The sequence below is a fragment of the Trematomus bernacchii genome, unplaced genomic scaffold (assembly GCF_902827165.1).
Source record: "Trematomus bernacchii unplaced genomic scaffold, fTreBer1.1, whole genome shotgun sequence".
Classification (NCBI taxonomy): Eukaryota; Metazoa; Chordata; class Actinopteri; order Perciformes; family Nototheniidae; genus Trematomus; species Trematomus bernacchii.
This window is the reverse complement of record NW_022987593.1, coordinates 9,237,584-9,257,721: the sequence shown is the minus strand read 5'-3', so window position 1 is coordinate 9,257,721 and position 20,138 is coordinate 9,237,584. Positions and strand designations below refer to the sequence as shown.

The 20,138-nt window shown below is 40.1% G+C and overlaps 2 protein-coding genes across 5 annotated transcripts in view; both read right to left on the bottom strand.

The window, feature by feature from the left end:
* Positions 1 to 3,415, bottom strand: part of fam13a (family with sequence similarity 13 member A) — a 63,527-nt gene extending 60,112 nt beyond the window's left edge. For 3 of the 4 annotated variants that reach the window (XM_034129412.1, XM_034129415.1, XM_034129413.1), the window contains exon 1: positions 3,145 to 3,415. In XM_034129412.1, coding sequence (XP_033985303.1) covers positions 3,145 to 3,171 — 27 coding nt within the window. In that variant the 5' untranslated portion in view covers positions 3,172 to 3,415. The remainder of the gene's footprint in view (positions 1 to 3,144) is intronic. The other variant, XM_034129414.1, reaches the window with a different exon arrangement.
* A 580-nt stretch (positions 3,416 to 3,995) lies between these two features.
* The window catches only part of zgc:154142 (uncharacterized protein LOC555481 homolog), a 24,956-nt gene continuing 8,813 nt past the window's right edge, over positions 3,996 to 20,138 (bottom strand). Inside the window, exons 7-25 of the mRNA XM_034129338.1 lie at positions 19,810 to 20,010; positions 18,301 to 18,516; positions 16,067 to 16,207; positions 14,939 to 15,184; positions 14,534 to 14,719; positions 12,619 to 12,725; positions 12,273 to 12,373; positions 11,309 to 11,586; positions 10,447 to 10,610; positions 9,781 to 9,964; positions 9,468 to 9,686; positions 8,109 to 8,243; positions 7,784 to 8,005; positions 7,502 to 7,684; positions 7,149 to 7,261; positions 6,959 to 7,056; positions 5,371 to 5,660; positions 4,774 to 4,934; positions 3,996 to 4,306 (exon numbers count right to left, since the gene is read on the bottom strand). Of these exons, the coding sequence (XP_033985229.1) occupies positions 4,112 to 4,306; positions 4,774 to 4,934; positions 5,371 to 5,660; positions 6,959 to 7,056; positions 7,149 to 7,261; positions 7,502 to 7,684; positions 7,784 to 8,005; positions 8,109 to 8,243; positions 9,468 to 9,686; positions 9,781 to 9,964; positions 10,447 to 10,610; positions 11,309 to 11,586; positions 12,273 to 12,373; positions 12,619 to 12,725; positions 14,534 to 14,719; positions 14,939 to 15,184; positions 16,067 to 16,207; positions 18,301 to 18,516; positions 19,810 to 20,010 (3,440 nt within the window). The 3' untranslated portion in view covers positions 3,996 to 4,111. The remainder of the gene's footprint in view (positions 4,307 to 4,773; positions 4,935 to 5,370; positions 5,661 to 6,958; positions 7,057 to 7,148; positions 7,262 to 7,501; positions 7,685 to 7,783; positions 8,006 to 8,108; positions 8,244 to 9,467; positions 9,687 to 9,780; positions 9,965 to 10,446; positions 10,611 to 11,308; positions 11,587 to 12,272; positions 12,374 to 12,618; positions 12,726 to 14,533; positions 14,720 to 14,938; positions 15,185 to 16,066; positions 16,208 to 18,300; positions 18,517 to 19,809; positions 20,011 to 20,138) is intronic.

Below are 20,138 nucleotides of genomic sequence, written 5' to 3'. Positions count from 1 at the left end.
CATTATGAGCCCATTTTTCTGGTGTAGAAACCAGTTTGTATTTATTTAGTGTGTTAATGCACCAGCTGTTAAATATGTCTTATCAATCAAGGCAAACAGTGCCACATGCTATCTCTTTCTCTAATGCACATCCTATACAATACACACACACACACACTTGATTTTTTTTTGTGTGTAAACACTGAGTGCTCAAACAATCTCCACTAAACGAGCCAACATTAAAAAGAGCAGGTTACTTATTTGTTTTGCTCATTTAACTCCACTATGATGCATCTCTGTCTTTGTTTAAATATTGCTAGGGAAAAAGAGTCAGGACACACAGACCACACGCAGGTTACTGTGCGAGCAGGAAAAGACTTCCTGCACTTCCGAGCAACAGAGTTTTACTGTTGTATCCATAGCTACGACTACATCATGTGACATTGTTCCGGAGTTCACTGCTTCAAACGTGTGAAGTGACCCACAGTGAAATGAGAGGCCCGGGCTATGATTTTGTCACAATGAGGTTGACTGTGTTGGGCGATGAAAAAGAAGAAGCACTGAGTTTATTTCCCATGAGGCCGATTGTTTAGACAGAAGGGGTCCGAGCATGTGCCAAACTCCAATCAGCTGATTAAAACCCACCTCACAGATGGTGCAGAGATGGCTGAGGAGAAGATCTTTACCATGACAGATGCTCGGGCATCGTTAATACATCTGACAAGCTTGTGCAGACAATGTGTTAATGGAGCTCAGTCATCCACTTTATTCTATCATTATGTCATTTGCACCTTCCTGATGAATGTGAATGGGTGATTAAGTACACTTGGATGTTATCTCTTACTGCTTCAATGACTGCCTGACATATAGCACTTATGTATGCTAAGCTGCACTGACATTTTCATAAACTAGCTTTTTAGATGTGAGAAGATTTTAGCAGGATGTATATATAAGAGGTTCGCATAGGTATAAATAAGAAAGCCATGATTGTATTTATACACAACAAATCTATAACTATTGGAATCTTTTTTAACTGTATGGTACAAGAAAGATTTATATAACATTTTAAGATTTAATGCGGGTTTGTTTGCCTTCTTTTGATAGAACAGCTGAAAGTAAGGGCAGAGAGAGGGGATGAAATGCATCAAAGGAAGTAGACCAAAGGACTACTTGGGCTACCTGTGTTTCCCCTTTAAACGCGATAACAGCTCAAATGACTTTGAAGTCTTTGTTAAAGGTAAGTGCATTTAAAAAAATCAATACACAACTATAGAATAAAAGTTAATACAGTTTTATAGTATACTGTATGTGTTTCCATTGTAGGCAATGAAGTCCTTAGGACACAGCAGTGTATAAAGAGTAACGTGTGAACATTTCAGGGCTGACAAATTGCTCTTAGAGTTCTACTACTCACGCAGAGTTAAGCCGGTCTGAGCTAGGTCTAACTGTGATAGACCTCACTGAACATATGTCCCCTAAATCTGTCTACTCTCAGGCCTACACACACACACACACATACAAAAACACACACACAAACAACAACACCAAGTCATGTGTTTGCAGTGCACCTGATGATAACTTTTCAAAATAAAAAGGTAAATTCAGGTAAATCTCCAATATCATATCAAAGGTAATGGTTATATGATTAAGTTATCAACAGCCCTGACAATAGATATCCAAGAACTTCCAAAGGCAATTTCCAAAGTAAGAGAAGATAATTCACACGGAAGAAATATGAAACAGCTTACATACATAAATGAGAATAACATAGAACAAAACAATATCTAAATATATTGAGATATGACCGGACTTATATGCAAACAGTATCTGTGTCTCCTCCTTTACACAAAAAGCTGAGCTGAAGTGTTTGACCACATTTAAAACCTTGGTTGTTAACAGGGTCCTTTACAAACACATAGTTGTGCTTTTGTCACCATACTTGAGTGGGAAGGTAAATATAAACTGAGCATATAAAAGCATCATGATCCTCATTCTGAGCTATCACTCCCTCTCCTTTAAGCACTTATATATATATAATATCAATGATTAAACATGTTTACAGTCAATTTCAAGGTTTTTGAAGCTGTCTCTTAGCATACAAACAGCTATAGAGACTGTGTGAACAGAAGCAGTAAACATCACTTCCTGTTGGTACCCCGTTTGCCCCTTTTGTTTACCAGGACACTATGTTGTAATTAGCCTAATAATCCTCATCCTCTTCCCCCCTCCCCCATCCTTAAAATATTTTCACTCTTCACCTTCCGACAGAAAGAAAGAGACCTATTGTTAAGGGACTATAAAGAGACTCTGGAAGCTATTGACTCTTAAGTCTGCTTTCTCCTGTTGAGAAGTGTTTACAAGTGTCAGAGTGAGTAACAGTTTGTGCAGTTTAAGTGAGTAAACAAGTCATTTTCAAGAGGTTTAACACAAACAAACTTCTGACAGGCAAGGCTTCTTCCTGCATCTTTTAACTTGCTCATGAAGAGGTTAGCAAGCCCAAGCATGTGCCCTCCTTCCCGGACCCTCCACGCTCTCCCTCTCCCTCCCCCTTGTCTCTGACTCTCTTTCCCTATGTGGGTGGCCATGGGAGCAACTGGTGGCAAAAGCAGCATAGGCACCAGAGGCAACAGCTGCTTAACTCAGAGAAACTATTGCCAGAGACATGCCGTTTTAAAAAGTGTATTAGTAGTGTTTTGAAAGTTAAGTTCTAAAAAATAAAACGTTTTCCATTAAGAAACGTTGTGAAAAATGACCTAACTGAGGCACTGGAAAAAACTTGTACATGTATTTATCCCTATGTTTTATGCACTGCTATAGTGTTGTACAAGTATGTCAGATATAAACAGTGCTGTCTGGCAAGGACACTGCATTCTCTGTTAAGACGGAAGGTGCAGGTATTCCTCTTGATCACAGTAGTCACTTATTAAGTGAACAAAGTTTAATTTAGGGAGGGAACACCTTTGTTTTGCTTTAAGGAGAAGAGATGTGTCCCTGCCTGTCCTTTTAAAAAAAGCCCCTTGTGTCTAACAGAACATTAACCACCATCACAGAAGAAAGTGCAGACTGAAACTGAACCACACAGTCCCGTTATGCATTCTCTAGCCCTTAATCACAGGTTGAAAGGGAAGTCTTTGAGCCCACTCAGGCTCTGTAGTTTTTACTCACACAGATGGTCAGAGCTCCTGCCCCCATTCTTCCACAGAAGAAACGCCTGCGGAGGCAAAGATGAGGGGAGAAACTGCTGCTTTCTTCCCTCCTCCTCCCTTCACTCTGTTCCAGGACACACTCTTGGACTTTTCCCAGTGTTGGGAATCCCTTTAACCGTGAAACATGCCATCTGAATACTCCAAAAACACAACACAGATAATCCACAGCAGGAAAGAGAGTAGAAAAGTGCTGTCAAACCCGGCAGGCTGTATTCTGTCCAGCCCATGAGCACAGATTAGTCATGTCTCTTTCTCTTCCTCTCTCTCTATTACCCTCTCTCCTCCTAGACTGAAATCTGAGCCGAGCTCTCCTATTGGCCGAGTGGCGTGGTCATGTGATAGGGGGTTAAAACCCAAAACTTAAAATCTGTGCCTGCAGGATTCCTCTGCCTGAAACTGAGGGAAGAAAAGAAGGAGGGAGCTTGTAAGAACTGAGGGGATGGCCTCAGGGAGAAATAAAGTCAAGCTGATGTCAAACTGTAGCAGCATCAAATAATAAGAATAATTCATATAAAAATATGTTTGTATTGTTTTAAATAGTCTTAAGAATACAAAATGATGCAATGGTTACCATAGTTGTATTTGTTTCGTAAATATTACTTATAATTTGCACATCAAAAATGATTCAACAAATAATTTACCGTTGCATTGTTATTAACTATCATTATTGTAATTATTATACAATTATTTTTGAGAAAATGTAAACCAGTATCATATTATAAAATTAACATTGAGATAAAGTGTTAAATAAAGTTTTAAAACCTTTTCTTACAGCCAGAAAAGATGCCTTGTAGATTAACTGTATGAGTCATCATACTTTAGCAGAAAGCAACTCTTAATGGTTAACCCTCAATAAAGACAACAATGACTTTAAAACAGATATGAGCAACAATCATTGTCAAAATCTTTATTTCAAGATATGAGCTTTAGTAGGTTTTGCCACTCTCATGTATAAACTTCTTGATGTTGGTGTCGATCCAGTCGCTGAAGGCGGACACGCGGGTGAACACTGAGGGCTTTTTGTCCTTGATGCAGCCCTGAGGTCCGAAGCTGACGATGCCATGCACCTCCCAGGGTGTCGTTCCAGAGCCTGAGCAGGCGAAAGGACCTCCAGAGTCGCCCTATGGGAGAGCAGGACAGGTAAATCACTAAAGATTAACTGCACTGCTGAGAAGATGCATTGCTGAACATTTGATTTTGACAGCTTCTATAAATCATCTCTGTGCCCTGGAAGTGGTAAAGGTTCAACTTTATCAAAAATATGACAGAGTTTTCTTCAGGGAGGCAAATGTCAGTGTTGTGTTTTATAAAACTCTTTTGAAATGAACAAGCCGTCAGTACTGTGCTGACGTGTTTTCCCATGTCCCTACGTGCACATTCGCTCATTATAGCAAACAAATAATGTCCAATTACGGCTGAATACCAGGCAGACATTTACGATCAAGGCTGACTGACCAAAAACAAAACAGTTTAAAGGGCGTTACATAACAGACGACCCAACCAGGACCAGGCCAGGACATTTATATAATGTGTGAGGAAAGCTCTGTGTTTTCTTTTAGACCGTTTCTTCCTGAAAGTATCCTCTCACCTGGCAGGCTGACTTGAGCTCATCTGGGGATTCGTAGCCAGCGCAGATCATGGAGGGTCTGAGGGAGTCCCACCAGTAAGCAGGTTTACTGCAGGTCTGGAAGTCCACAATAGGAAGGGCTGCCTGATTCAGCTTGTCGGACACTTTGGGGAACATGTTACCTGAGAGAGTGAAGTGAACAGTCAAAGTTTGTTAATTAATCAATCGAATTGTTTACATTTCCTAATATCATAAATATACATCGGTCTCAGGTGGCTTTAGAAACTGTACAACATACAACAAGCTCTGTCCTTAGACTAAGGAAAAACTCCCTATAAGAAATCCTTCAATAATCGGTTGGAAAAAAGGAAGAAAAACTCAGGGACAGCATCTAAGGAGGGATCCCTCTAACATGGACGGACAGATGTGCAGCAGATGTTGTATACAGAATATACAGTTGGGTTTCTACAACAAAGCACATTGGCCATTAAAATAAAAACTTTAAAAGGTTTGAAGCTTATGTACTTTCATTATTCTTGCTGTTCTGATTGTGTATGCTCATGGTCGATTGCAGTCATTGTTTTGGATAAAAAAGTCAGCTAAATCATCACTTTGTACCTTTCTCGTCTCCCCAGCCGGTGACATAGCAGGGCGTCCCAGCGGGCATCACGGCCCCGAGTTTGGGCAGACAGACTGGGCTGATCTCCTTCTTCATGTTCACAGCCGTGGCCAAATGCACCAGGGCGATGTCGTTGGAGATGTCGGTGGGATCTTGCTCGTACACGAACCCCTCGTGGCGGATGATACCGTCCACCTTAAAGCATTCCTCTGCTGAGGGGACGTCCATGGAGGAGTTCATGTGGTGCTTCCCCAAACACATGCGCCAGTACGTGGGGTTGGTCAGTGGGCTGGGAAGCAGGTGGAAAATTCAAAGTGAAATTTAGAACTTGGTTTATTTTTCACTTTGCTATTGCAAGCTGGTAGGCAGAGGTGGAAGACGTATTTAGATCTTTAATTAAGTAAAAGCACTTATACAAGACTGTACAAATATTCACTTTCAAGTAAAAGTTCTGCATTGAAAATGTTATAACTATACTAACTTTATCAAGCAAAATTGAGTTAAAGTATTACATGTTAAGTTACTTATGTCAAGTTAAGTTCAAGTTTGAAGTAATGTATATAGTAAAGAAAGATGCTTAAGTAATGTACAAGTACCTCAAATTTGCACTTAGGTACCTGCCTGAGTATAGGTTCCTAGTTACTTTACACAATGGCTGGTGGGTAAGATAACATTAAAAAAGTTTTTTTTAGAGCTGTTGTCTTTACCTTGGGGCAGAGGAAAAAAGTTGTGAACACACTGACATCGCATTAGTGGTGTTTGTGTGAAGTTGTGATCCAACAGATGCTCATGAACACATCCAGGAGTAAAGGAGCAAATATATTTTATTTGGACTCTCTTGCAGATCTGGTCTCCCCCAACTTCTATAGCAAATATCTGACTCTTTTTCTTTAAATTCTTTGTCTGCCAGCTAGTCACAAGCTTTATCTGTTTAACAGTTGGTGCTGAGTAGGTTTTCAAAGCTCCAGCACTAAATGAGTGATGTGACGTTCGCGAACGATCCGATTCTTTTGAACGGCTCTTTGGTACGAACGAAGGGAACCGAGTCCTACTTGGTGAGAGCCGTTCTTTTTATCGTTGGTTCACTGCCTGCCATAAATCCACTCGCCTTTAAAGGAACTTGCTTTCCTGAATGCACATTTGCCGTAGATGATGGCATAATGCATGCTGCTTGAGTAGTAGTATACATTTTCTGTGAGTAAAAGTAGATTTCTGGCAATACAGTCAATCATTATCCTGGTGATTCCTTCGCAGATAAACCTATTAACCCCGCCCCCTTAAAAAAAAACGGCTCTTTTGAATGGCTCTTTTGAACGGCTCTTTTGAACGGCTCTCGGAAAGAAACGGAGCCATAAGATCCAGCTCCCTTCAAAGAGCCGTAATTCCCATCACTACACTAAATGAGGACAAAATTATTTATGAAAAAAGTTTTTTTTTTCCACACCTAAAAATAAGATTGAAGCATTGTTGTCGGGCAGAAAGCTTAACAATTAGCTGAAAATATATCAATCTATGTTGAGCATGTTAGCAATGATTATGGTTGCACTATTAAAATGTACTGTAGGTGATTCTGTAGTTTCATCTTACAACATGAAACAGTGAGCAGCAGTCAGGATCCAATCTTCATGAATCAAAGAACCTCCGCAGCCGTGCATGTAAGGTATGAGGGATGCCAATGGTGAAGCCTGGGGAAGAGAAATACACTTTTTTCAAATGAAAAGCTCTTCTCAATGACTGTTAGTCAGGCACAAAGAGAAACAGGAGATGTTAACATTACCTGCATGGAGACTTGCCAGGGCCAGGAGTGGGGGGTCGCCTCCACCCCATTTACCACCCTCATGGCGGCTGATTTGGGTTTCACTGCTGGGTTTCCACATTCTACTGGCCAGGCTGGAAGGAGAACATATATGATTAAATTATCTATAAATAAGATATCATCTTTTATGATTTATTCAACATGTAGGTGAAGTCAGCATCAGACCCGGTTAAAACTTTAAAATCAGAAATGAGATGATCCAGTGTTCAATATGTTTATTTTATTATTCACTAAGCTGCATTTTTTAAACTCTGATCCGCCACATGACATTACAACACCCATCAGAGACAGGGCTGCTGGGAGTCCACACTCACTGATAATGATGTTGTCCCATGGGTTAGGAGGTGTAGGAGGTAAAGTCGGGATAACACCGACATCATTGGTCCAGTAACCACGAAAACCTTTCTGATGATCCGCTCCGTTACTAAGGAAACGAATGACGACTGATCCTCCCGGTATGGTGAGGGTCGATGGAGGGGCAAAGCCACAGAATCGACCTGTAGAATATACAAGAAATTGAGAGCTTTTTCCCCATTATGCAGGCATTGATACTGATATTAAATTGACAAAAGAGAGTTTGTAGTGCAGTAACCAACCTAATGAGACCATGGTTTCTCCGTTGAAGACCTCCACATAGTCCACACAGTTTCCTAACATGTTTGCAGCTTGAAGCTCAAAGTGCGTGAAGCCAATATGGATACTTTTTGCTGCAGGAATGGTGATACGCCACGTGCACACAGACTGGGCTTGGTAGTCATTGGGCCAGTTAGGAGAGGTGATTTCACCCTGAGCCATGTTGAAGCTCCCTCCACAAGGAGCTGTGTGGGAGAGAATAAAGGAGAGGAGGAGATGGGATGCATTAGTTGTGTCTGGAGGTTATTCCCTCTGCGTCTTGTCAGCTGCACTTCCTTCCCGTCTTACCCTCCGTGGGGGAAACTCCCCTCCAGGTGGCCGTGAAGCCGGTGTCCACCACCTTGTCGTTGGAGGAGAAGCTGATGTGAAGCTTGTTTCCATCACTCACCAGGTCTGTCGGGGGAACATGACTGCAGTGTGTGCCTGAGGAGAAATGAACATGAAGAAGTGTTTGAATTAATTTTCTAAGGAGCCTCTGTCCTAAAAGCTTAAGTATATTTTAAACATATCTCCATCTTTATTGCTAACCTATTGCTTCTTTCTCCAATCATATGTCCCTTTTTAAGATATACATGCACAACATATATGCACTTTTACATTTATACAGCACTTTACTAAAATATGAAGGGAAACACGCACAACTATTCCAGAGAGGTGAAGGCAAACGTTAGGGAAAAAAAAGAGAACTGCATTTATTTATTTCAACCCTTTAAGCCATTTTTCGTTTTCTTTCTTCAGTATATTAGATATTGGGAGGATTGAAAGACGAAAGGCAGCCTTGATTCACAGGTTCAAGACCGGCCAATGGTTCTTTATGCTTTTCCTTAAAAAAAAAACGTCATACATGTAGATTTACTCAAATGGCAAAGACATCTTGTTGCTACAAGTTTTTGCAATTTTGCATCCCTAGATCCACCACATTGATCCAGACTAAAGTATCTTTATCTGATGAATTGTCGTAACATTTTGTAGAGACATTCAGGGTCCCATAAGGATGCCATCAACGCCACTAGATTTGGTGTATCTCAAACTTTTCCTCTCGTGATATTTGTTGTTGAGATGTCTTTTATTGAACAAAGCCTATGCATACATTAATCTCAAAAAGAGTAGAGATTATATATGCCATATTTGAGCTAATAGTTCATTTCCATGTGCAGTCCTGGGGCATGTACATGCATAACAATCAACAAACCCTAAAAACATCACTTTGTGTCTAGTATATTAGAGTATCACACTAACAATTATAAAACAGATCAAAGTACTGATCTGTAAAATATAAATACATTAATCAGTACAACTGGAGGGAGGGTGTGGCTGAGTGGATTAGTGCGCTGATCCTCGAATCAGATGATAGCAAGTTCGAGTCCCACTGCAGTCAGCATGTCGTGGGCAAGACACTTCACCCCAAATTGCTCCTGTGGGGATTGCTCACAGTACTGAATGTATGTAAGTCGCTTTAGATAAAAGTGTTTAACAAGTGACATGTAATGTAACTATAATACTACATTCATTTAAAAATAAAAACGTGAAATAAATAACTTTAAAATCCATTGACTGCTGTGTAACATAAAGCAAAGGAATCCCATGAATGAATGAATGAATGAATGACTCAGTCCCATCACCTGTGGAGAAAACATATTTACTTACCCAGACTTCCTACTCCGTCTCTGATGCTGACTTTGTCATTCAGGCACAGCTGACTCTCCTCCAGGGAGAAGTTGCTGAAATGCAGGTGGACCAGTTGGCCTTCGGGCACCTGGATGGTCCACTCGCAGCGTGCTTTGTTGTCGTAGTTGCCAGGGAAACCCATCGAGGACACAATGCCGTTGGTGCCAATCAGGTCTTTTGGTCCTCCACAGCCAGATGCTACATGGGGAGGACAGAAGGTGAAACTCAGTAATAAAATGTGCCTTTGTACCATGTTAAGTTTGTGATGAAAGTTGGTCAGCTGGATCCTTACTGTGCTGATTGTATAGGTCTCTGCGGATGACATTTCCAATCCAGGGGATGTATGCAGAGGAGCGGGTGAACACGGAGGGCTTCTTATTCATTATACATCCAATAGGGCCAAAGCTGGTGATACCATGAACTTCCCAGGGAGCACCGGCGGTGTCCTGACACACCAGAGGACCTCCAGAATCTCCCTGTCAAAGTCACAAATCAGCATCCATATCATGTGTGCAAGAACTGTCATCTCATTGAGGATCAGAATTATGTAAATCCTGTTATTCTTGTGTATTAAACCTGTCCTATTCTATTTGGTTTATTTAGTTGTATTATCTGATTCTCTTTTTAAATGTATCTAATTGTCTTTTTATATTTTATTTCTTTTTTCTTGTCTTTATGATTTTATGTTGTAAAGAACTTGTCTTGTTTTTAAAATGTGCTATATACATAAACTGGCCTTGCCTCACAAAGGTCATGTACTGCAGTTCTATCTATTATTTTGATTACTTTAATTTGAGCTTTTTTATATGTTATTTTTACTGGTTGACAGTGATTTTGTAATTGAGTGCTATCTTAACTTTGTCCATGTTTGTAAAGCAACAGTAGTTTTGAAAGGTGCTATATAAAAAGTATTATTATATCATATATTAGTGCTGATCTCTTGTAGGATTTGTGTTACCTGACAGACAGACTGGAGCTCATCAGGCAGGGTGTACCCGCAGCAGATCATGGAGGTCTTGACCTGGAACCACCAGTAGTCCATCCTCTTGCAGGTATCATACGGCACAACAGGCAGGGCCACCTGGTTAAGAGCCTCAGCAACTTTAGCATTCATTGAATCACCTGAATATCACACAAAACCATTTCGATTGTTACAAAAGAAAACATGAAACACTAAGGACACACGAGAGGTATTTGCACATTAGGTCCAGCAGAGGGCATGCAAACTATGCAACAATTATGTTTTAACTTAAGAGGGTTGGCTCCTGAACAGTACAAAAGTAGCAAAACTACAATGCAACAATCATTTAAAATCTTAATTATTTTCTTAAAAGTTCAAAAGTGTCAGCATCAAAACATACTTTAAGTTAAAAAATCAATAGTAATCATTATGTAGCATTAACTATTTAAGAATAAAAAATATTACACTATTGTATTATCACTGACAAAGGTGGAGTATGTTTTTACTAAGTATACTGCTGGTACATTTTCTATGTCAAGCATTCAAGGCATAAGGATGGGGGTTACATCAAATATAGCTATTTTTATCTGCCGAATTTCACCACAGGATTAATAGTTGTATCTCCATCCATAATAAACCATCATAACCTATTAGTTTGTTATATATTGTATCGATAAAGTGACCTCTAGGTTTTGTTGTCATATAAATGTGGTGAATTGGCTTCCAAAATGTAGGGCAGTAAAAGTACAGACATTAATTATGTAAATGTCCTTAGGTACATTCAATCACTGCCCCTCAGGTTGTATATTATTGTATAAATTAAGTAAATAAATCAAGAGTTAACAAGCAGGAACAGCACCGGTCTCATCTCCCCAGCCGGTGGCGTAGCACTTCTTTGTTGCAGGCAGGACTTCCTCCACGGAGGGAAGGCAGGCGAAGGAGATCTCATTACTGGGAGTCACATCTCCATCCAACCTGACCAGGGCAATGTCAAACTCCACCGTGGGCACTGTGGGATACTTGAAGCCCTCGTGGCGATAGATACCAGTCACATTAAAGCAGCGCTGACTCGGCTCTGTGAAGGTCAGGTTGTGTTTGCCAAGGCACATGTTCCAACGCTGCAGCTCGTCCGCATAGCTGGGGAGGAAATCAGAAGATTAATCAATAGCAATACCTGACAGATTATAATAAAACACTGGGCAGCTTGAGATACATGTCTATGGACCAAATAATACTTCACAGGAAACTGAACTTAAATAATTGCATAACAAATTAACAGTATCATATGATTTGAAATTAAATTAATTTGTATGGGACTGGTGATGTCACTATGTTACGGAAGTAAACAAAGGAGTCCAATGGAGGCATTTCAGGCCTGGGGGGAAGATTGTGCGACAAAGATTTGGGCATTTAAGCCATGTCAGAACATTTACACACACTTACTGTATAACACAATACAGGAAAGTTAAAATCGCAAAACGCATAATATATCTCCCCATTTCACTTTCTTGGACACTAACTTACGTTCATAACCTTGCATTCATCCTTGCTCACAGCCAGAATCTATATAGTCCCTAAAGGCACCTTACTGCACCAGTATCTCAGTAGATCATTAGCCAAGGCATTGGGGCATCTCTAACAAGCATTGCTTTTGCACTTGAAGCCTGAGGTAAAAGCACAGGCAACTGCAACTCCCTTCTGCAATTAGAAAAGCCTGGAAGTTTGAGAAAAACTTTACAGAAAAGCAATTAAATGGGAGCTTCAGCTTTAACATTCCTGTAAAAAATATTGTTCATGTGATATAGATTAAAGTGAACATTTACTTTATGAAGCAGTGGGCTGCTGTCATGACCCAGTTCTTATGAATCAGAGTACCACCACAGGTGTGGAAGAAAGTGGGTTCTGGGCGACTGGCCGGCCAGACCTGAAAAAAAAAAAAATACATTTGCATACTCACAATGTAATAATGTCAGATTTGGAAACACATATCAGTGCAATCAGTCAATTATTAATGAGAGATAAAGAAAGTTCCTATTTAATGTCACATTATAAATTATCAACATAACCCTGCTGTACTAGAACGTGCCCTTTTGTATTCACTGATATTACACGCTGTAAATGAATTAATCTTGATGCAAGATCTCTGCTTTTATTACGTCAGACTTTTACCTGCATGGACACTTGCCAGGGCCAGGAGTGAGGCGTGGCGGGCTCTCCGTTCACAATGCGAGACGTAACAGAAGGAGGGGTGGCTGGTATCCCACATGGGGGCCACTCTAGGAAATAGGAAATACAACATTGTAATCTATCCTTTGTCTGGTTGTCTGTGCATGTATTCATATGTTTGTGGTGTTGATTGTGTATCAACAAAGCCTGAATAGAGAACATATCTGCAGCTTACAGATAGTACTGTGGCTTCCAATCACTGGCACTTCTGCTCTACAGCTGTTCCTATTTGTGTAAATACTTTTTCAAATCACACCAGGCTGACAGTAGTACTGTCCCTCATTTTTGGCTTTCACTAATCTACTAGTGTGCAGAAATGTATTAATTCAGTGTTTTATCATGCAAACATAATACCATACTACTGCTGCAAACACAAAATGGCTCCTGAATTGGACTTTTGAAAAAAATAAATCAGCATTTTCAGGCTAGACTCTTTGACATCATTACATCAGAACAAGTTTCCTTTGGTCGTAAAAGGAGTTGACAAGTTGTTCAAATCACCCACATTTCCCCCTTCTCTCTCTTGGTCTATGTGTCTTCATTTGCCGAACATGCAGGGAATCTCTAGTAAGAGTCTGTGTGGAAATAGAACCCAGAGGCAGCAGAGCAGAGTCCATCTATAAAACTCTATTTCAGCAAATGGCCCGGGCCACCTGGGGCTCACGCTGCATGAAGAATGAGGATCGGTTGACAGCAGAAGAAAAAGTAAAGCACCAGGACACTTCACATTGTGCTCTCAGCACATGATAACACCTTGTTTTACTGCACATCTGAGCACAGCAAGGGGGAGATGGAAGGAAGCGTAAATCAGATAAATATAAAGAAGGTCTCTGTGCAGTTTCTAAGAAGCTGTTGAAACTAAATGTTGGTCATTGAGACTAAATATACAGCTCTGCTGACCAGAGACAGTATAACATAACTGGAGAGATCAGGGGATCCAAACGTTAAGTTAAATGATAGATATACAATATAATATTTCACATTTAGCACATAAAACACATGTTGTTTTGTTGAAAAATACCACACCTGAGATCTGGCAATATTAAGGCAACTAGCTATTATTTTCTGTATGATGAGTCTGTTGTTGTTAATTAATTAATTAGTAGCTCAGTCCATGAAATGTAATGTAAAAGGGTTACATAACAAAGGAAATGATGCTGGAACTAGCTTGAGTATGCTGCACAGTCTCCAAATAAGCCCTCAATGTTTAAGAGGCCTTCTTTGATTTTTGGCCACTTAGGGGCAAGGTTAAAGATCAGAAAAACAATGGCTGATTTTTTATTTGAGTATGTGCTGCAGCTGGCTTTACAGAGTAAGTACTGCTGCACGCAGTTAGCATACAATTGGGGCACAGTACTTCGTCATAACATTGGACCTTGAACTTTGGACCTCTAGCTCATATATCTCCGGTGCAAAGGCTATAGGTCAGGATAACCAGAAAAGTATGCTGGCTTCGATACTGCAAAGTGCAACCAGATGCAGGAGGACATCCGGATATATTATTTGCATACCGCAATTGACATACTGTACTATCTTTTGGGACATACTAAATGTTTTTTTGTGTCTGATATCCTGCTTCAATATAGAATTGTGCGTGACAAAATATCCATGCAGACCTGCAGCTAAATGCTAAGGAACAGTATGTTCACTCGCTAGTTGCTAACTTGATCTGTCTGCTGTTTGGTGCTGAGTAAGTATAGTAACATCAGTTTATCAAAGCTTTTGAGATGAAAGCTGCCAGCTGTGTTTGGTAAAGAGGTTGATTAGAGCAACCAGAAACCAAAACAATGCGGTAAAAGAGTCTAAAAGGCTCTGTTAATATTACTGTAGCTTTATGAGGCTGAAATAGATACTCTACCTATGGCGATGTCATCCCAGGGGTTGGCTGGTACTGGTGGCTCAGTGGGAGCAGGCAAACTGGGGTCTATTGTCCAGTAGGCCCTGAAGCCTTTAGACTCGGTAAACAAGTCTGAATGGAAACGGATCACCAGCCTGGTGCTTTTTGTCAGGATAGTTGCAGGCAGCTTAGTCCCACAAAATGGACCTAAAATGTATTGAAAGCATATTTTTCATTACAAATACAAGTGACACAGAGATAATACAATACACTGGAGAAGAGAAGATGAGCTGACACAGTAACAGTTTTGTTACTAAGGATTTAATTTGGTTGAATACATTTTTGAGTTGGCATTACTTTGATTCCAATGTGATAAAAATGATAAATGGTTTTGGGATGATGTTGTGATTTTACAAATAAACGTACCATGTGTTTGAATGAGCGCGTTAGTCCCACTATTCATGTCGAACACTACTATGTTATCATAGCATTTGGACGATATGAAATCTTTGGCTTCCAGGTCAAAGTGGGTAAAATGCAGGGTGATTCTTTTATTCACAGGTGCATCGATGTTCCACATGCACTCTGCGTTGGCTTTGTAGTTCATCGGCCAGTTCTGGGACTTAATAACTCCTGTCGGCGCTCTGGAAAAAAGGCCACAGCCCTGGATCTCTGCAAAAAGACGAGGGAGTAATTAATGGTTGATTGTAATGAGATAAATGTAGATGAATTACAGTATCTTCCTTGAAACATTGACAGAAATAGTTTTGAGTAACAAATTGCAGCGTGACAATATAAAAACAGAAGTTCAAGAAACAGTATTAGCATTAAACCCATTGGTATTCCTAGATGAAGTCACAGGGTCGTCAAAGTGATTAGGATTCATCTCCTGGACACTGCGGTTATGCATTTTTATAGGTTCATCATCTGCCAATTAATTTTTTTACGGATTTAAGTTCACCTCTGTATCTTGGCCCAAAGCAAACCAGATTTGACCCATTTTAAACACATTTACTGTAAATCACCAAAGAAATATGCTTTTGTATTTCGGCATTGTGTTGTGTTTCTTGTGTGGAGTGTCTATTTTATTGTATTTCTACATTCAATGTGTGGCGTGATTTTATTATCCTGCATGCTCTATATTTAAATTACAAAGTACATTTAAAAGCCTAACCAGGGACAAGAGTTGAAAACTAGCAATATCTGCATTGAAGTATGAACAAAGTCTTTATAATTCAAGACCTTGTCGCACCTCTGCACAACATGGTATCTTTAATTATTTAGCTGATAATCATGATAAAGAAAAGGATCAAGGGGGTTTTAATCTAGCTTTTTATCTTGTAATGCTTCACACTGTACTCTGACCTGTGCTTTCACAGTCTCCACACTGCTTACACAATGCTGGTTTTGTAAATATGTGACAGAGGTGTGAGGTTTTATGATCATAACGAGGTGTTGAGCTACCTCAGCACTGTGTGCCTCAGGTGTGAATGTGTCTCAGGTGTGAGTGTGTCTCTATGTGTGTGTCTTCATGTGTGTGTAAGTCCTTGGTACCTGCAATATCCTCAGGATACACAGCTTCCCATTTCGCAGAGAACCCTCGGTCTGTGAGGCGACTGTCCGACGTGAAGCTGACAGATATTGTGTCACTGGCACTGACCACCAAGGGGGGGAGAAGGTAGCCACAGTGTGTGCCTGAGGGAGAGGGAGGGCGGAGGTTAAAGATGGAGGTAAATGGAGGATGTAGAGTCAGCAATATAAGTGATGGTACCAAGACGGATAAGAGATTAGAGTGGTGAATACTGTAAGCCCCGTATATTAGTGAGGATGAGTGGGTCGGGTGTGTTTCTTGTTGATGGATGGGAACACAAGGACACTGACAAATAAAGTTGACTTTACTCTCTGTGAGTGTGACTTCATCAGAGATACTGAACACAATGTTCTTACCAAGAGCGTATGAACACAAAAGAAGCCCAACCCCAAACTGGTACTGTTTTTAACAGACATGTAATGCAAATAAAATCATAGACTGTAAAGAACAAGTGGACGTTGTCACCATAAAGTGACCTATTGGTTTGTGGACTACGTTTTTGAAGCCTCAAGTTTGGTATTTTTGCCGTCGCCATTTTGTTTTTTTGGGAACAAGAATTGACCTGAGGGGGTTAAGATAAGCACAGCCAAACATATTTAGGCCGACCAAAGTCTTTCAAGTTAACTTTCATGGACTGAAAACACACAGTGAAAGGGTTCAAGTTTAAAGACGATGACCTGAAACACCCAAACTGAACAACAGTGATAGCTAGACCGGTAGTAACAAGGGATCAATGTCCTAAAGCATGCCTTGATTTGTCGCCACTTTTAATAGGACCATTATTTACAAAGTTAAAGGTAGGGTAGGTAAGAATGGAGAAACCAGCTCGAGTGCGCTGAAATTTGAAAGTACGCAACCGACAAAAATCTGCCCCTTCCTTCAGACTTCCTTACAGAGCCCCTCCTCCAACACACACGAACGCGCACATGACCAATGAGGGCACGAGATAAGTTTGTGCACAGATGGAAGGCTGACAGGCAGGTAGGCCATCCAGTTATTTTAGCCGGGCCGGCTCAGATGATTGGTCGTGCTTTTTACAGCGCCACGGCTTCCACAGATTACATTTTTGTATGTATTTATTGTCAAAGCATTTAATGTATTCATTGCTATCGGGATGTTAAGAGCATTCCATGGAATATAACAACAAGTGTTTCTGAAGTGAATTACCTACCCCACCTTTAACTTTGATGTGGCCAAAGAAGACTTGAAGACTAAAAATGCACTTCCACATTTTATTCACTTTACAGCTTGATTCAAATGCAAGATGCCAGTTATTTCTATAGCTAAATAAACGTTTAGAATAACATTAGCCAAGGATTATTGTGCCATTCCCATAAATGACATAGTCTTGCTTTGAGGGATCTTTGGATCACATTTTTTAAGCTGATCGGGTTTTCAAAACAGACCCCTTGTTGCTGTTCATTTCTCTTTTCAGTTCACATATAAACACAAACCTCCTTATCGCCTTTTGTATCTTTGTTTGATTGTTCCTCAGTGCTTTACTCAGCAATAGATAAAGCGGTATCACTGCAGCGAGTGAAGTGAATAATGAGAGGTAATTTATAGTTGGCTGAGGTGTTAGCAAAGATCATAATCAACAGTTTTACAGCAGGGGGCAGAAACTGTTGTACACGAGCTGTTATTCCAGCAAGGTGCAACAAACGTCAGAGCTCTCATATTTATTGCTAATATAATATAGCATAATAAAATAATACTCTTAGCAGTGCATTTTAACATAAACTGCATGGAACAAACACTTTTTATATTTTGTAAGCTGTTTTTTCATTTATTTATCTACAGTTACATGCAGATGTATGGTAGTTTAGATTATCTGTGGATTCATTGTCACATTTCAAGTCACTTAGAGGACTGTATAAAATGAAATAATAAAAAAATAAATGTCAGTTTTCGAAGAGGCTTAATTGTCGTCAGTCGAAGTATAATTGTAGAAGAAGGGGAGTTTATAGCTTTCACTCTGTAGGGGCTGATATTCAGGCTTCACAAGATACAGATATGGCCGATAGAGCACCGGTTTTCTAAAATGATATAGGCTGGATTTGGGAGTCAAAACAGTAAACTAAAGGCAAACAGATAAGGATGTACAACTTACAGAACATTATAAAAGATAAGAACAACAAGAGAGAAAAAAAGCTTGGGTAATTGATGTAAATGAGTGAAAGATGAAGTTCTGGCTCACCTAATGTGCTGTAATTATCTGTGATGACCAGTTTGTCCTCCTTGCATTGTCCGATCTCTCCTGTGATGGCCATGTCAGTGAACTGCAGTTTTACCAGGAATCCTTTGGGCACAGATATCTTCCAGGAGATCGTTTGATGAGCAGGATATGCATTTGGATAACCCGGGGAATGGATCTCTCCTTTACGCCCCTGAATAATGACTGGACCATCACCTCCTGCAAAATAACAGAAAACAAAAGCTGTGTTTTCTGTCCGAGCATCTTAAAGAGTGATTATTCCCGCTCGGTTTAACAGTTGACGGGGACCAGCTTGCTTTGATACAAAACTAACCCCATTAACAAGATCATTATGTAGTACCTTAATTAGTCACTGGAGAGAAGCAGTCTGTCTGCCAATGGCTTAAATGCAGTGATGAATAAATAAACCCCAGGGGGATCTCCCCACTCCTTCGCACAGAGCTACGTGCATTTGTCTTTATTTGGTAGCTGTCGCTTGATTAGAGCTGCAGGGGAAAATGCACGTCGAGGCATGACAGTTATATAAGGTGTATCAACAAGCTCTCATTGGCCCGTAAACAACCCTCATAGATCAACTGAGCACAGAGGAATGATATTATAGTTCATTGTGCAACAGTGTAAACCTGGGATTAGTATTTCGGAAGTCAACTAAAGAATAATGAGAGCTGTTTTTGACAATTGATTTGAGAGGTTGGTTAAGCAACATTTATATTGATGATGTTAATTGTTAATGAGAAAATTAAATATATCTGCTGTTGTATATTTCAACTAGGAATACCACAATAAAATATGAGTGTAGGAATGTGGAGGGTAAACATTTAGGCGCTGGATTACAGTATTTGATCATATCTGTCTAATTAAAGGGGCCCTATTAGACACATTTTTACGTTCAAATCTTTTATTTTGTGCCTCTTTGGTGACATGACATTCTTTAATGTTCAAAAAGGTCTGTATTTTTCTCATACTGCCTGTGCTGCAGCACCTCTTTTCACCCTCTGTCTAAAACCAGAGACCAGTCTGCTCTGATTGGTTAGCTGACCAGATCGCTCGTGATTGGTCAACCGCTTAGAGATGTCCCCCCCCCCCTTAACATATCCAATACAATGTGTTGTAGTGCTAGCCAATATAAGAGCGAATGTTACGTAGTGATGTCATTATGTCCCGAAAGTAAACAACTTCATCTGGAGGGAACTTTGGGATTTTGGCCATTGCAGACCATTGACATGCACACAAAACGATATAACACACTATTGGAATGGGAAAACCCCCCAAAAACATAATAGGGCCCCTTTAAAACTATATCAACATTTATTTTGTTATATGACCATTATCATCTATACTGGTATATTTCAACTGCCCTAATTTAAACTCAAATCCAAATATAGACATGCAGGAAAGGGTAGGTTGATCATTGAATTATGAGTAAATATGGGTGGTTTATTTTAAGCGTTGAGGAAAAAGTAAACATAACATTTTGGGGTGAATGCTTACCAGAAGTTGTGGAAGGTGGAGGTGTTTGTGTGGTGGTGGTTGAGGGTTTGGGTGTGGTGGTAGAAACAGGTGGGAGGCTGGACTTGGTGAAAGTCGCTCTGAATCCTTTAGAGGTCAAACTGTTGTCCGTTTTGAAGCGGAGCACCATTGTGTTGCCGCTGGTCTCAACTGGCTTCGGCATCGTCCCCCCACATAATTTACCTTTGATGGATTATATGTGTATTCAAATAGTTGAAAAGAGAATGATAATCACAGAGGCTTGTGCAATAACAGAACACATCCCTACATTTCAAGTTAGATAATTGACAATGAATTAATGCAACAGAGAG